The 15,097-nt window shown below is 44.5% G+C and overlaps 1 protein-coding gene across 2 annotated transcripts in view; it reads left to right on the top strand.

Moving 5' to 3' along the window:
* The first annotated feature begins 2,546 nt into the window (after positions 1–2,546).
* LOC126542841 (protein ECT2-like) overlaps positions 2,547–15,097 on the top strand; it is a 122,477-nt gene continuing 109,926 nt past the window's right edge. The window contains exons 1-5 of one of the 2 annotated variants that reach the window (XM_050189957.3): positions 2,547–2,783; positions 2,984–3,101; positions 3,187–3,275; positions 7,115–7,282; positions 10,670–10,759. In XM_050189957.3, the coding sequence (XP_050045914.1) occupies positions 3,041–3,101; positions 3,187–3,275; positions 7,115–7,282; positions 10,670–10,759 (408 nt within the window). In that variant the 5' untranslated portion in view covers positions 2,547–2,783; positions 2,984–3,040. The remainder of the gene's footprint in view (positions 2,784–2,983; positions 3,102–3,186; positions 3,276–7,114; positions 7,283–10,669; positions 10,760–15,097) is intronic. The other variant, XM_050189958.3, reaches the window with a different exon arrangement.

Here is a 15,097-nt window from a genome sequence, read left to right as displayed (position 1 = left end):
CGACCACCTAGGTACCGCAACCTGTCACCCCACTTCCCATCCACTTTCAGTGGAGGACGGATCGTCCAGATCGACCAAACAAACAAGAAAACTCCCATAGACGGTGGCGCTAGATTACCCTCTACACTCTTAGGCAAAGTTACACCCCTTGGCTTGCCCCTTCTGCCGCACAACAATAATCGTTATCTGCCTTGATGCGTTTCCTTTCTTTAACGCTGCGAGCCCGGTACTTTCCAGTAACGAACGGCACGCGCGTTATCAGCATAGAACAGTTTACACCCTTTGGAGTGCCCCTTCTGATAACGCGCGTGCCGTTCGTTACTGGAAAGTTCCGGGCTCGCAGCGTTAAAGGAAGGAAACGCATCAAGGCAGATAACGATTATTGTTGTGTGGCAGAAGGGGCAAGCCAAAGGGTGTAACTTTGCCTAAGAGTGTAGGACAACGACTACAGCGCCAGAGTTCCCTCTAGTAATTTTGTAGGAAACTCTACGCTTCCGCCGGCGCGTTCGTAGCGCTGATATGCGCGGGATGTGCGCGGGCGTCTGTTCGCGAGCGTTCTCGCTGGCCTGCGAGACTGTGACAGATGCCATGTTAATCTCAGAGGCTGCAGCACGTGATCTAAGTTGCAGGCATTAGCCATGAGAGGCGCTCGTTGCCTTTTCGCGGAGACGAGACATAGAGTTTCTCACTATAACACTGAGAAACTCTATGAGACGAGAAAAGAGAGAGGGCACAGAACCGAGTCACCGAGTTTACCGGACCATAGAGTTCCCAGCAAAACTTTTTGTAGGAAACTCTATGGGTGGTGGGGCCATAGCATATGGAGTTTCTCACTATAGTAATGTAGTGAGAAACTCTATGGGCCATAGAGTTTCCTACAAAATTTTTGTAAGAAACTCTATGGGTGCGGCCATAGGCTGTGTCGTTGGCTGTGTCTTTGCATAGCATAAAGAATCAACTTTGGCAGTGTGCACGGTAATGCATGGTAGCGATGACGTAAATCGCTTTTTGGTGCATACCAACGTTTTAGAAAGATCTAAAAACGTTGGTGCATATTGAGAGCTGCGAGCAGAAGGATAGCCTTCGAAACTAATTTCTGCAATGGATGGTGTCCAAATTCAAGTTTTTTTATTTACATATAGGTAGCGTACTCTTAATTTTTAAAATGAAAATCTTAATGGCTAAGCTAAATGGGTAGGTTAAGTGTGGCGGAAGCAATCTTGGGAGCCGAAAAAACAATTATAGACCGTGATAGATGTCGGGCTTTGTACGCCACCCATAGTGACCCATAGAGTTTCTCACTATAACACCTAGAGGGAAATCTGGCGCCACCGTCAGTGGGAGTTTCTTAAGGGGACACCGTGCCGTCATGGGAATGACCACGGGAATGACCATAGAGTTTCCTACAAGAATTTTGAAGGAAACTCTATGGAAATGACGGTATATGTATAGTGCCTAGAATATACTGGCAGTATGTTATGCACGGAGGAAGGAAACTAAGGAGAGGCCCTACCCCCTCCGCGCGTTAGGAGAAAAGTGTGGCGGAAATGACGTAGTAGGTTCTCATTTTTTTTGCTGCTTTTTTATTTTTTTTGTTGTATGGCCACGCCTTTTGGGCCACAATGGCGGCGTTGTTATGGTTTTGAGCGCTCACACGTGTTGCTCTGGTAGGTTTCGGGCCGTGGCTAAGGCGCTGAGTGGGCGGGTTTGCGTTAGTCACCGTGTCTTGTTGCGCTGTGTTACCTGCACCGTGCTCTGCCAGATGTTGCGCGAGCGCGCGCGCTCTGCGCGCGACACCACGCGCAGCGCGGCGTGGTTTCGCGAAAGATGTAAACAAGAGAGGAGGGTGGCCCAAAAGGCGGAGCATCGCCATGAGCAACGCCTAATTCCGGCTTCACTTTTGCTTCACAAAGAGTGACGTCAGGGCCTCTCCTTAGTTTCCTTCCTCCGTGATATTATGTGTCTGTGAGGCTCGTGTTGGCTGGTGTGGTAAGAGGCTTCATCTAAAACGTGGATATGGGTACACAAATAACGCTTTCTCAAAGTAAAATCTTCATAAAATATTGCCATTCACGCATATTACATCTTTACTCACCTACAATGCATGACCAAGCGAAGAAAAGCAAGAACAGACGGCAAACTGTTTCAAAGCGAGCGCGAACCTCGTCGTCTGTTCTCCAACTTTAGCGGCCCGCTGATACTTTTTACGTAACATATAATCATACACGCAATAACAAGTTCTCATAGTTTTTGCCTAAAACAGCTTTTCACGTGCTGTTTTAGTAGAAAATGAATCATTGTGACAGACGGAACGGTGCTTGCCAAGCGCGTCTTCAAGGTGTCCTGTCTGTCCGAGAACGATGCCAATCTGAAGTCACAATATAGCGGCATTCCCATGCATACCACAGCGCAGCAGCGCCAGATTTCCCTCTAGGTAATGTAGTGAGAAACTCCATGTATGGACGCCACCTATGCCCACGGTACTAGATTACCTAATCTAGTAACGTTGATCTGTGCCTTTCTGTCGCTGATCAAAATCCGCAAAGTGTTTAGTGCTTCAGGTTCAGGTTACTTCCACTACCAGTGTGTACGCAGCTAGTAATTTTGCCATATTTTCCTACACGCTGCCGGGAGCAACGTTTATAAAACGTTGGCCCGGAGTGCGTATGAAGCAACGCCTGGCAAAGCGTCCGGCAGAGGACGCATAGACCGCATTTAACTCCATTTAATTGTACCCCTGCCGCCGCGTTTGAACGGATCCAGCAATAGTTCTGAGAAGTCGGGTGAGTAAATAAATTTAATTTGCCATACAGTTGAATAAGTTTCTGTTTCTGCTTTAGCTGATAGCATCTTGCTAAACTACGTGTTCAAAAACGCGGCTGCAGCTATGCTTGATACTAGCTTTTCCCTGTTTGGGATCCATTTTAGCAACGCATAAGCTGATCTTTTTGGTTGTTAGATTGCTTGTTTTTGCACTTTTCAGTGTACAAGCGATGTTTTAGGCCTGCCTCACGGCGAAAGAAACCTTTTGGCTGCCACAATGGCCAACGAAAGCTCTATTGTGGGCGGCTCCTTTTCGTCGAACGGGTTCAATGCCAACGGTGAGCCCCGAAACAGTGGGGGTGCGACAACTGTTCCGCACTTCGGTCCTCGCCTCTCATTCTCTGCCATTTCCTTTCATTTCAGACACCCTGAGCTGTCGAGGATACACCAAACAGAGGATATGTCTTGTGGGTTCTCTCAAGGATAATGAGAAAGTCGTGCAAGCCGCGAAGGTAATTTAGATTTCGAGTGTCATTTCTATCAGTGTCGTGTGCTAGTGCTCACGCTGCTAAACAGGATTTTAATAAACTCATTCAACGACGTCACGTAATCTCTCTGCTTCTGTTAATTATGGAAAACTGTACAGCCTGTTTTCAGTGGCTATTGACCGGCTGCCACAGAACTCTTGAATCCAGAACTTCTTGACATATTACGCCGCGCGAAAGATCTCGTAGCCGCTGCTGTCAGTCGCTCCGCTGCCGACAGAAGGCCAGCGGTTCTATTAGGCGACATATTTTTGCAGATTAATGCCACTTGTTGCTTGAATTTTATCCGTATACACTTTTCATAAACAAGGGCTTCACTACCAGCCATCAAGTGAGACCACTAATGAACAAATGTTGTGGAAAAGTTGGCGACGAAAGTTGCCAATATTTTTTATATTATCCAATAAATCACATCAAACCACTGGCGCTTAGTATTACTATCTACTTATGCGAGACATTTTAATGCGAAGTATCCTTGTTAAGTCTTGACCAGTAGTATCTGCCGAGCATCTTATCTTTCTCGTGAGCTGATCCCAGAAACAGTGCACTCTAACACAGCATCTCCAACCAGGCACGTACGCAGGATATTTTTTTCGGGAGGGGGGGGGGGGGTCCCAACCCAATGTAACTTTTCTATTGAAATGAGGGGGGGGGGGGGGGGGTACTTATACTAGTACAAATGTGAAGAATGCCCACCATTTTTCATAAAGATGCATAAACCCGCAAAAGAGAAATGAAATAACAGGTATCTCACAGGTACGCCGGTGAGGTACACCTCTCCTTTACTTGGCAAACAAAGAACCACATCAAATGGACTCGTTCATGAAAGATGCACAGGAAGAACCTTGCCAAGAACAAGTTAACAAGCGAAAGTGCAAAATAAAGATTTCTAGCAACATTCTTTTAATTAGCTCTGGAAGAATTATAGACTGGAAGAATTATAGAGAAATATGTATTTGCGGAACAATCGCAGTTCTTTTCGACCCCTCGTTTACTGCTCTACCAAGTGCCAAAACCGACTCGTGTTGTTATTTGGGAAGTTGCATAACGATGTGTGGTCACCAGTCCCGTACAACCACGTATAGAGCGCAGGACGCTGCGGTTCTAGACGTACTGCACCCACCGTGGAAGGTTAGAAAAACACCCACATTAGCACAGCAGAGAAGTGGCTACGTCAGCCAGCTCGATTGATAACTGTAGAAGTGTCAGTCAAAACACGCGGAATTATTCTCCACTTCCGGCAGCATTTCGTCTATTTCCTTTTTAAATAAAAAGATGTTGGTCCATAAACATTTTCACAAACAATTTTCGCTTTTCATGCCTGTTTGGCTGTTGCCTTTGCTCTCTCCCTTATTAGATCGCTTAATTTCTAAACTGCTTGCAACTCTTGTTTCCAGTTGCCAATTTTGCACGAAAAGTGCTTTACAATTAGGGAAAAGCCAGATGAGCTAACGGGTGACAGTCATATTGCTTATGGGTTTAACGGTTGTTGCAGGGTCTGATGATGGATGCTCTTTTGCATGATTTTATTTTCCACATTATCTAACCCATATCACGGGTATATGCTTTCTAGGATCTGCCGGTGTCACGGCTAACTATCATTCGAGGAAATAGTGAAGCAAAAAGAAAAGTTAAACGCAACTGGCGCTTTCTCCGGCCACAACTCGTTCCACGAGCTTACAGACCAGCTGACAATGAACCGAATCCCTTTCCTGGCCACTGGATAAGTATAAACAAAGAAGGTTGAACTAACGAAGCAACAGTGATGCGTGGGATCGTTCAATGGGTGGTGACATAAAAATTGTGTTGGGTATTATAAATAAAATAATATAATTAAAACAATAAACTACGCGCTGCCTGCTGCAATAGATGGTGAATTAATTGCATGGGCACCTAGTCAATTAGAAAACTGGCCTCCACACCCCAGGAGATGCCGATAACGACTGCCATCCAAAAGGAGTGGAAAAATTGACAACCATTCCACTCTGAAGATGGAATGTCAGAAAAAGCTGCCGACAGTCAAAGCTCTCGAACGAAAAGCAAAGTGTTTTCCCTCCACCGCGGGTTGGCCTGAAGATAGTGCAATACCGGGCCGACCCACGGCGGACGTGAAGCAGGCGTTAAGCCTCCCTTCTCTGGGTACGTGCCTGTCTCCAACAGTGACCTAGGTCTACATTTGACCTAGGAGTGCACAGTTGCACACGGTTGTCAAACACCCAGATAGTGCTCAATGTGAACTTCAGACCCGGTAGAGTGCCAATGAAACAATGAGCAATCATTTATCGCTTGACACATACACTCTCGTATTCAAGGCATAGCACACGTGGGTTCTTCAACAAGTGCACATAAATGTCGGCACTGATGCACCATAACTAGGAATGGGGGACATATGTGTTAAAAAACAGACTGGTGGGCTAGTTGGTATTGCATTAATATGGGTCCAGTTCCCAAAACTGCCACCACGACGGGGCAGCTGCACACCGCACCATAACTGAATGGTGATCAGAAGAAATCCACACAAGAACTCACTGAACAGAAGAATGGAGAACGGAAAAAATCTGCCACAGGGAATTGAAAAAAATATTCGAAAGTGTTAGCTAAAACACCCTGTATATGAGTGTGTGAATGGGTGCATGAGTGCCCTCCCCCCTGTACTGAAGGAAGACATGAAGATCAGGTTGGCAGGTGTGTAATGGTTTAGAATTCATAATACCAGTACCTGGGACTGAACGCACATTCTTTGTGCACATAACTTTCCGAACAAACGTCTTTGGTGCCCATATGGGTTTCTTGGTCATTATTCATTACACCTTGACCGGGTCAGTGACTGCAATATTTCTTTCTTTGAAATTTGACCAGATAAGCCTTCATCAACCTACTAGCTAGACTGTAAGATATTTCTTTTAATCTAATCAGCAAAAATTTTTGATGTGAAAGAGTCAAATGGCTCATTGAGTGAAAAAGCCGTCGTCCGATGCTTGTAGCAGTGAAATGGCACCTAAACTTCCATTGGCTGCGACGCCATGGGAGCGTGCCACAGCGGAGCAGAGCGGGCAAAAGGGAACACCTGCTGCCACAGTAGCATGTCAGGTGTTGTGTGAAAAGACAGGGCTTTGCCTTGTCAATGACATGCGGCGTTGGCACTGCAGGCTGCTGCTACTTGCTGGCTCGGGCAGCAGTTACCGCTATGGTACATTACTTGCAGTGCAAAACTCAAAGGATCACTCGGCGGCATTCAATTGGGCATTAACACTTTCACATTCACAACTCATAAGAAGTGCTTTTGGTGTCTGAGTTTTCTTTAACTGCATTCTAATATGTAGCGAATTTTTTTCACAGCCTGTTTCTTTCTTCATTGTCATCGACTCATTGTCAATAAAATGCTTGCTGCCGAGTTCTTTCATGTTGTGGATGCTACTGTACAGTAATAATTCAGTAGATTATTGTGGCAGTAGGGATGTCTAGTGTGGAAGTGCTTGTAGGTTTGTCCCAATGGCTAAATAACCTTTATGGTGAACAGCAGAGCCATTGTTCCTCACAGTAAACTAGGCCTGATATGCCTTTCTTGTCTTCATTATATAGATAAGAGCAACATTGTTTTTTTTTTTTTTTCATTGCAGCTGTACTAAGTATGTTCAGTTAACAATGGAGAAGAGTGCTATAGCTGCACCCTCTAATTCATTCATGTGTTTGTCCTTCCAAGTTCTTTCCCCTTGTGGAAGCTATGTGATGCTTAGTAACAAAATATTGTGTCAAATGGCATGGAGCACAGTCTCCTCTGTATCACACTGTGTTTGCGTGTGCAGTGCCAGGGTCTGCCGGTGGTGCATAGCGAGTCGGGAGCAGAATACGCTGGTGATCGGGGCACAGTCTTTGTTGTCGAGCGCTTCGAGGGGCCTCTGTTTGAGCAGTTGAAGCAGCGCTCCCTGGTGCTTAGCTCTCTCCTTATTGTCCAGTGTGCTGAAAGAAGCATGGTAAGTGTGTTGCCGGCTAAATGTTTTATTTTAACATGCATCTGGGTTTATTCTTTCCCACAAGTTACTGGTGTGATTCTGCAGTCGTGTGATGGTTTTGTTCCTGGTCATGTATATGCCTGTTTTTTGAATGGGGAAATTTTATTTCTTTGTACCTTTCACATATCCTCACTTTGTGGCTATGAGATTTAAATGCATATCTGTTATTGGAAGCATAAACCACACCTAAGCAAGGACGTAACGTGGTGTCATTTATACGGTGGTACTCTACTGGTTAACCCCCACCTCTTCTTTCCCTCTGCATCAGTCAAATTTGTTCGTCTTCTAAAACGCATTAAGACATTGTAAACACATTGGGCTTGTATTTAAAGGGGCCCTGAAACACTTTTTGTACATAGTAATAAAACGTTGATCTGTACAAGAGGCTCCTGTGAACATGTGCGCTAAGTACTATTGTACTGGATGCAGCAGGGAATTTACAATCTTGTGTCAGAAACAGCAAAAAATCACTTACTCTTGCTTTCGCAATGTCGTCATGCAGCATCATCACTAAAGCCAGCTTTTCATATGATAGCCCAGCGTCATCAGCCTACCCTGGTGAGGAGAGCTGCTACTGAGTTTCTTTGCAAGCTTGAGCAGTGACAATTATGAATGCTTGAACCTTTGGTGTGGTATTTATCGTGTGTGGCTGGAGATTCTATATCCAACACTTGGGCTTGAAATTTGGCAAATGACCATTGTTCCTGCATGAGAGCTTTTTGTAATGAAACTGACAGGAAAATTACAAATTGTGTGTGACGCAGTAATGCAACTGTGTTCAGTTGTTTGTGCAAATCTCTGTCAAGGCTTTCTGGAAGCTTGGCTTCAAAGCATGTAAAAATGCTGGAAAAAATTCAGGGAAAAGAAGGTCAGTGCAAAAGAAACTGATAAATAAGTGGCCAGCACAATGGTGTGTTGAAATTGCCTGCTTACTTTCTGAAACTTGGTGAAATATTTGGTTTACAGTGTGACATCTTCAGCTTTTAGCTGAGGAGCATGTCCTTAGACTTATGACTACAAGATAGAAAACATGTCTAGGCATACAGAACTGCTTCAATGTACTACTTGCTTATGCTTAAGTAATTGTTGCTTACTAGGAGTAATAATCTTGTTTATCTCCTGCTATTTACTATAGGTGGCAGTGAACAGAGTGCTTTTATTGGGAAACATCAATGTTGCATAACGTACACAAGATAAAGCAGCCCAGGTCCCAGCTTTACTTGTTATTGTTGTTGTGTTGTTGATTTTGCTAGTAGGTTTAAGAAAGGTATGGTTACAGTAGTTATTGTGGGTCACTCGGGCCTCATACTTTTTTCAAGTGCAGTGCTTCTTGCTGGTCTGCTGGTAGTTTTGGCAAAGTCATTGGTCTTACGTTTTCCATTTCCGCCATCAATGATGATGGCAGCATCACAGCTTGTCTTTTTTATGAACATACTGTAGAACTTTGGCCATCAATTGGATTAATCTGCTGGCTCAACCATGCTGTGCCTGTAGCACATCAGGCTTGTTCTTTTAAAAAGAAGCGTTCTTTGCCTCTTCCTTTGACTTTTTCACGGCTTTGGGCTGCTGCTGTTGCTGTCTGGCACACCGCGTCGAGGGGTGGTTCAGAGCATATGCGCACATGGCAGGAACGCGGCAGAGAAGAAAGGTGACATGAGAACCTGTTTGGACCTTTCAACCGCATCATCGCAATACCGTCTAGACAGCTGCAATTATCTGTGAGCCCCCCGCAAAAGCATTGTAGAAGTTGCAGCACTTATCTTTGTACTAACACGCAGCATTCTAGAGGGGGAAGAACGGGGGTTAACAGAGAGTCCAGATTTTTATTAGTCATATCATATATTTGTTGGCTTCTTATAACATTCTAGAGGGGAGACAGATAGAATGGTGGTGAGGGGTAGAGAGAAAAGGCAGAGAATGGATATAACCGGTTGAGCCGATGCAGTCGCTAAACGAGGGAATAACAGCCTTGCCACTCTTCACTTGTGGCAGCTCGCATACATAGGGATACAATAAGAGAGGGAAAGGCGACATAAGAAAGCAAGGAATCGCTACTACTGGACATGGCAGCAGTCACGGACAAATTTTTCAAATTCAGGGTACAGCGCTGTATGTTTCTGCTATTACTGAAAAAAAAAAATATCATGTACGGACAACTGACGGTAGGTGTGCAGACTCAAAGCCGCACTAATGCACCGCATTGTCTAGACAATACTATATGAAAGTGGCCGCTCGTAAATCAACATTTTTGTACCAGCCACGGTAGCTTTAGCTCTATGGCTTTCCTCGAGGTATGATCTCGACTACGGCAGCCGCATTTTGACCGGGCAAAATGCAAAAATGCTTGTGTACTTCGATTTAGGTGCATGTTACAGAATCCCAAGTGGTCAAAATTAATCCGGAGTCCGCCACTATGGTTTGCCTCGTAATCTGATCATGGTTTGGCCACATACAACCTCATTATTCAAATAAAGTTTAACACTCCTAACATGATGTAATATGCCATGTGGGGCAATGACAATGCTAACCTTCTTGGAGGTTATGAACAGTGGCGCACAACGCCTCAAATAAACTGGTCTCGCTGTGTGTTCTGTGTACTGCACAGACAAAAAGCAGTGGTGCAGGCAAGGCAATGTTTAACATCAACTTGCCACTCTAGTATTGCATTAAACACTGAATAACTTAAACATTCGCCATAAACATCACCATCAGTTATCATCAGTCAACACAAACAGCACAGAAAGCCTTGATTACATTAATTCCCACAGTGCGTTGTAGCCACATAATTCTTTTTCTTTAAGATTCCACTTTAGTTACTGGTATTGGTTTAAGACTTAAGCATGAGAGACTATGTGTGCTCAGTTCACTTTTTCCATAGCTTTTCTCTAAATGTTTTTTTATGCTTCTAGCAATATGTATGTCCCAGCCTATAGCAGCTGTTAATGAAACCACGGAGCCTGGAAACAATGACAGTGAATTCAGAAAGTGCTGGTAGAAGAAAATAAACATTGAGTGATGTTGCAGGTCTGCTCTGCTGCATGTACAAGAGCAGCATTAGGATCTGGTGTTTGTGACTTCATGCTTTATTGATAAAACGAGTGTGCTTACAAGAACCAAGAAGCACTTCTGGGCTACATAAATGCTCATGCTGACATTATAGTTGTATTTGTGTTGCACCCATGGATCAACTATATAATATGCAAGTGAGGTGGCATGCTTGAATTTACTTTTGAGCAGCTAGAATATTTAACAACAGCACTTCACACATGATGGACATATTTAATTGCTGTCACGGTTCCTTGCATTGTGTGCTTTCTCACCAGCTGTGCATACTCTGCTGTCATGCAGCCTTTTCCTGACAAAGGCCGGCCGATCTACAACCTTTCCATGGATGGCTTGGTCATAGTCTTTACTGGCTTCAAGTCCCGGACTGAACTGGTGCGTGCCCTGGGGAAATTTTCGTTCTTCGAAAACTGTAAAGCAGCATGTTTTATTTTAGCAGCCTCACATTTTAAGTATACAGTACACTTCTGTTAATTCTGGTTAATTCTGTTAATTCTGGTGTTAACTTGGTAGTAAACATGCTTGCAGAACATAGATGCAGATTAGATTAGGGCGCTCACTCATCCGGGTAGATACTGCCAAATAAAGGTAGCGCCATGTTGGATATTTAATCTGCCTCTTTCTTTAATTTGACATGCAAGATAATAATAAATAATCAATTGCAGTGGCCCTATCAAGATAGAATTAATGGAAATTGACTGTATATGAAGCACACGTCAGAATTATTTTAGGTTGCAACATACTATCAGTGCTTATATGCATAGTGTTTTATCATGCTTTGTGTAACAAAATACCACATATTGGGAACTCTCACCCTGTGTAGGTTGTAAATGGTTTAGCCAATTGTTTGTCACAAGCCTTTCATGAACTTTCTTGTAAAAAGAAAAGTAAAGAAAACCGGAGGTTTTCATGCTTCTTTTGAGCTGTTGAAATGCTATGGCATGATAAGATGATATCATTTCATGGTTATTTATTGAACTTCCTCTTCTAAGTCACGGTCATCAGTAACTTTCATGACCTTATCATGTGCTTCTGCTGTCTTTCTACTGCATAGGGAAGACAATGGAATGAATGATCCTTCCAAGGCTTGAGTGTATCTGGAATGCTATGAAGTTACCCAGATGCCATGGCTGGTTTTCGACGTCACAATTGTTTTATTGTCAATCTCATGAAATCCACTTAGCTTCAACATTACAATTTACTCATTTTGTAATGTCGAACCTAAGTGGATTGATGAGATTGACATGATGACATAAGGAGCAAATCATAAATTTGCTCCTCATGCCATACTTGACACTTTCGAATCTGTTGACCTTGGCAGTTGAGTTTATCACTTGGCCTGCAACTGCTTAGAGGAACACTAAAGAGCAACGCTAAATCAGTTGAGTTTATCACTTGGCCTGCAACTGCTTAGAGGAACACTGAAGAGCAACGCTAAATCAGTTGAGAATAAGTGAACTATTCTTTGAAGACCCTGTTTGATGCATTGATGTGTCCCCCGCAGGGGCGTCTGCATCAGCAGGCATTTGGCGTGTTGCTACACCACGTACTCGAGCACACGAGGGTTGGACCCTCCCACATGTAGCCATGTGCAGCTTAGCCATGTCTGGGGAAAGGGAGATCCTGGGGGTTGAGCTGATGCTGGGTGTTTGGACATTTAAGGCCCCCCGGCAGAGGCAACGCACCTCTTTTTCCTCTGCTTCACATAGCCAGCACCTCCAGACTGACCCACCTGGAGGAAATCGGTAGTCGCCTTTTCCTGTCCCCCTCTTCAATCTTTTGCTTTTTCTCTCGCTGTTCTTTTTTTCCTGTCTTCTCATCACTTTCTCTCACTTCTAAATTTCTGGGCGGAAAGGGTTAACCTGGTGTAGTTATCCAACCTCGGGCATATTATATTAGGTTATAATAGCTACATACAACTGGCGTCTGCGTTTCCTCCTGAGCTCATGGCGTCTCCTTGTTGGGCTTGGTGGTGGGTGACCAGCTTAGCTACCGAAATTAAATGAATTCTGTATGGCTATGATGTCGTTCCCCCACTTTCCGATCGTCCTCTTTCCAAAAGTGGACGCACCAAAGAAACTTTCCAGCTTTTCAGCCAGTGCAAAGAAACGTTCCCCCACTTCCATGTGATACACAGTCAAGACCAAGAAAAGACAGTCAGAACTATTTCATCTTTCACTGTAGCTAAATGTCTCACCAACACACTCGGTGCTGGCTACAAAGTGATGAAAGTGAGCAGCGGCGACCTTCTTGACGTCCACGACACTCAGCAGCATGGCAAACTCTCGAATCTTTTAGCATTCTGTAATGTGGCAATCACTGTTACCCCCCATCGATCATTGAACACATGTAAAGGAGTTATCTCTGATGAAGATATCTTGAGCCTGAGTGAGGAAGAGCTCCTGGAGGGCTGGAAAGAACACAATGTGATTCAAGTGCAAAGGATAAAGATCAAGCGGGACAACCAGGATATTCCAACTAAACATCTCATCCTTACCTTTGCATCGAGCATGCTACCAGAAACTCTAGAAACAGGGTATACCAAAATTCAAGTCAGACCTTGCATCCCAAATCCCCAAAGATGTTGAAGTGTCAGAAATATGGTCATGGTTTGCAAAACTCCCGGCAGGGGCGCCTCCGTCAGCATGTGTTTGGTGTATTGCAACACCACGTACCTGATCACATGAGGGTTGGACTCTGCCGCATCTAACCAAGCGCAGCTTAGTTGTGTCTGGCGAAAAGAGGATACTGGGGGTTGAGCCGATGCTGAGTGCTTGGACCTTTAAGGCCCCTCGGCAGAGGCAACACGCCCCTTTGTGCTCTGCTTCACGTCGACGGCACCCCCAAACTGACCCACCCAGGGGAAATTGGTAGTTGCCTTTTCTTCCTCAAACCTCAAACCTTCATCTTTCTCTCTCACTTTCCATCTCTCCTGTCTTCTCATTTCGTTTTACTTCCAATTTTCCAGGGAGCAAGGGTTAACCTGGTGTAGTTTATCGAACCTTGGATCTATTATATTAAATTATAGTAGCTATGTACAGCTGGCGTCTGCATTTCTTGCTAGCTTTGTAGCGTCCCCTTGTTGGGCTCGGTGGTGGGTGGCTGGCATAGCTTCTAAAATTAGTTACTTCTATGGATTTTTCGTCGTTCCCCTGACTCCCTGATAGCCTTCAGAAACGAGGGCGCATCGAAGATGTTTTTCGATTTCTTGGCAACAAATTGCCAAATTTCCCTCGATTCCGTGTCACTTATTCTGAAAACCGTGAAAAGATGATGCAATTGATGTCGCCCTTCCTCGTGTCAAAATGTTTCACCGAAGTACTTGGCACAGACTACAAACCATTGAAAATCGCCGGACGAGTTTTCGTCAAACCCTAGACTTCATCGAAAATTGCTAGCGGGGATCTCCTTTTGAAACTCCGCCATTTGAAACAGCCTGAAAATCTTCCTAAAGTAGTGTAATTCGGGGAAATCCCAGTGACAATATCCCCACACCAAACGTGAACACCAGCCGTGGTGTTGTCTCCGACGATCACCTGATGGAGCTGATAGAAGCTGAACTGTTGGAAGGCTGGAGCTGTTAATGTTAATCAATTTTAGGAGAATTACGCTAAGGCGCAATGGCACGGAGATCAAAATCAAGAATCTAGTACTTATCTTTTGCTCAAACATCCCGCCTGAGACACTCGAGGCCGGCTATGTAAAGCTACAAGTCGGGCCGTATGTTCCAAATCCTCTTCAATTGTTCAAATGGCAGAGTTTTGGCCACAGTTCCCTGATCTGCCGAAGCTGACAGACACGTGCAAAATGTATTTCCAGTGACCATGCCTCTGAAACTTGCAAAAACGCTCCACACTGTATGAACTGTGATGGCGAGCATCCTGTGTACTCGCGGTCATGCCCGTCTTGGAAGAAAAAAAAAGAAATAGTCACGATCGAAGTAAAAGAAAATTTAACATTTAAGGAGGCTCGTAGGCAGGTGTCATACCTGCCAACGAACAGCTTTGCCGAAGTGGTGCGTCAGGGAGTGGTGCCACAATGGCTCCTGGCGACTGTCCAGCCCGCACGCAGCGAGCCGGCGGTGAGGCCATCTGCTCTGCCACCCCAGCAGAAGGGACCATCGACCTCCAGGCTGGTGGCCTCAAAGGTCTCATCCAATGTGTCGAGGCCTTCACATCAAACATGGCGCTCGGAAGAGCACGTGTCCAACGCTTTGCACGAGGCTATGGACACAACACAAGCCAGACGGCGCCACCAGCACCTAAAGGAGCTGCAAGATTCTTGCAATCACTGCAAAAAAGACAAAGCTTGCGTCTCGGCGCCTTGAAAAGGCCCTAGAGTTAACCTTAGTCTCTTGAACACCCAGCACAAAACACTTTTATAACTGATATAGTTCTAAAGTACGTGTGATATTTTCTTTGCTTATTAAATAGACAAAAAAACATGGAAGCATTGATATGAGTTATTATGGACACAGCTTTTGGCACATATGAGTATATTCTTTTATGAGGAATGATATATTTTACTTGTTTTTACGGTGCGTAGCATTCAAGAATTCGTTTGCAGCATCTTTGGCAATGGCAATGCAATTATTATTCATGTATTTGATTCCTCGACAAATTGTTTAAGAAGAATCTTTAGCTCGAGCCCTACTCCGACGCGGCCTATTCAAATACATGTAAAATGCAGAAACGCTTTTCTGAGATAACCTCT

This window comes from Dermacentor andersoni, chromosome 2 (genome assembly GCF_023375885.2).
Source record: "Dermacentor andersoni chromosome 2, qqDerAnde1_hic_scaffold, whole genome shotgun sequence".
In the NCBI taxonomy this organism is placed as follows: Eukaryota; Metazoa; Arthropoda; class Arachnida; order Ixodida; family Ixodidae; genus Dermacentor; species Dermacentor andersoni.
This window is presented reverse-complemented; position numbering and strand designations above follow the sequence as displayed.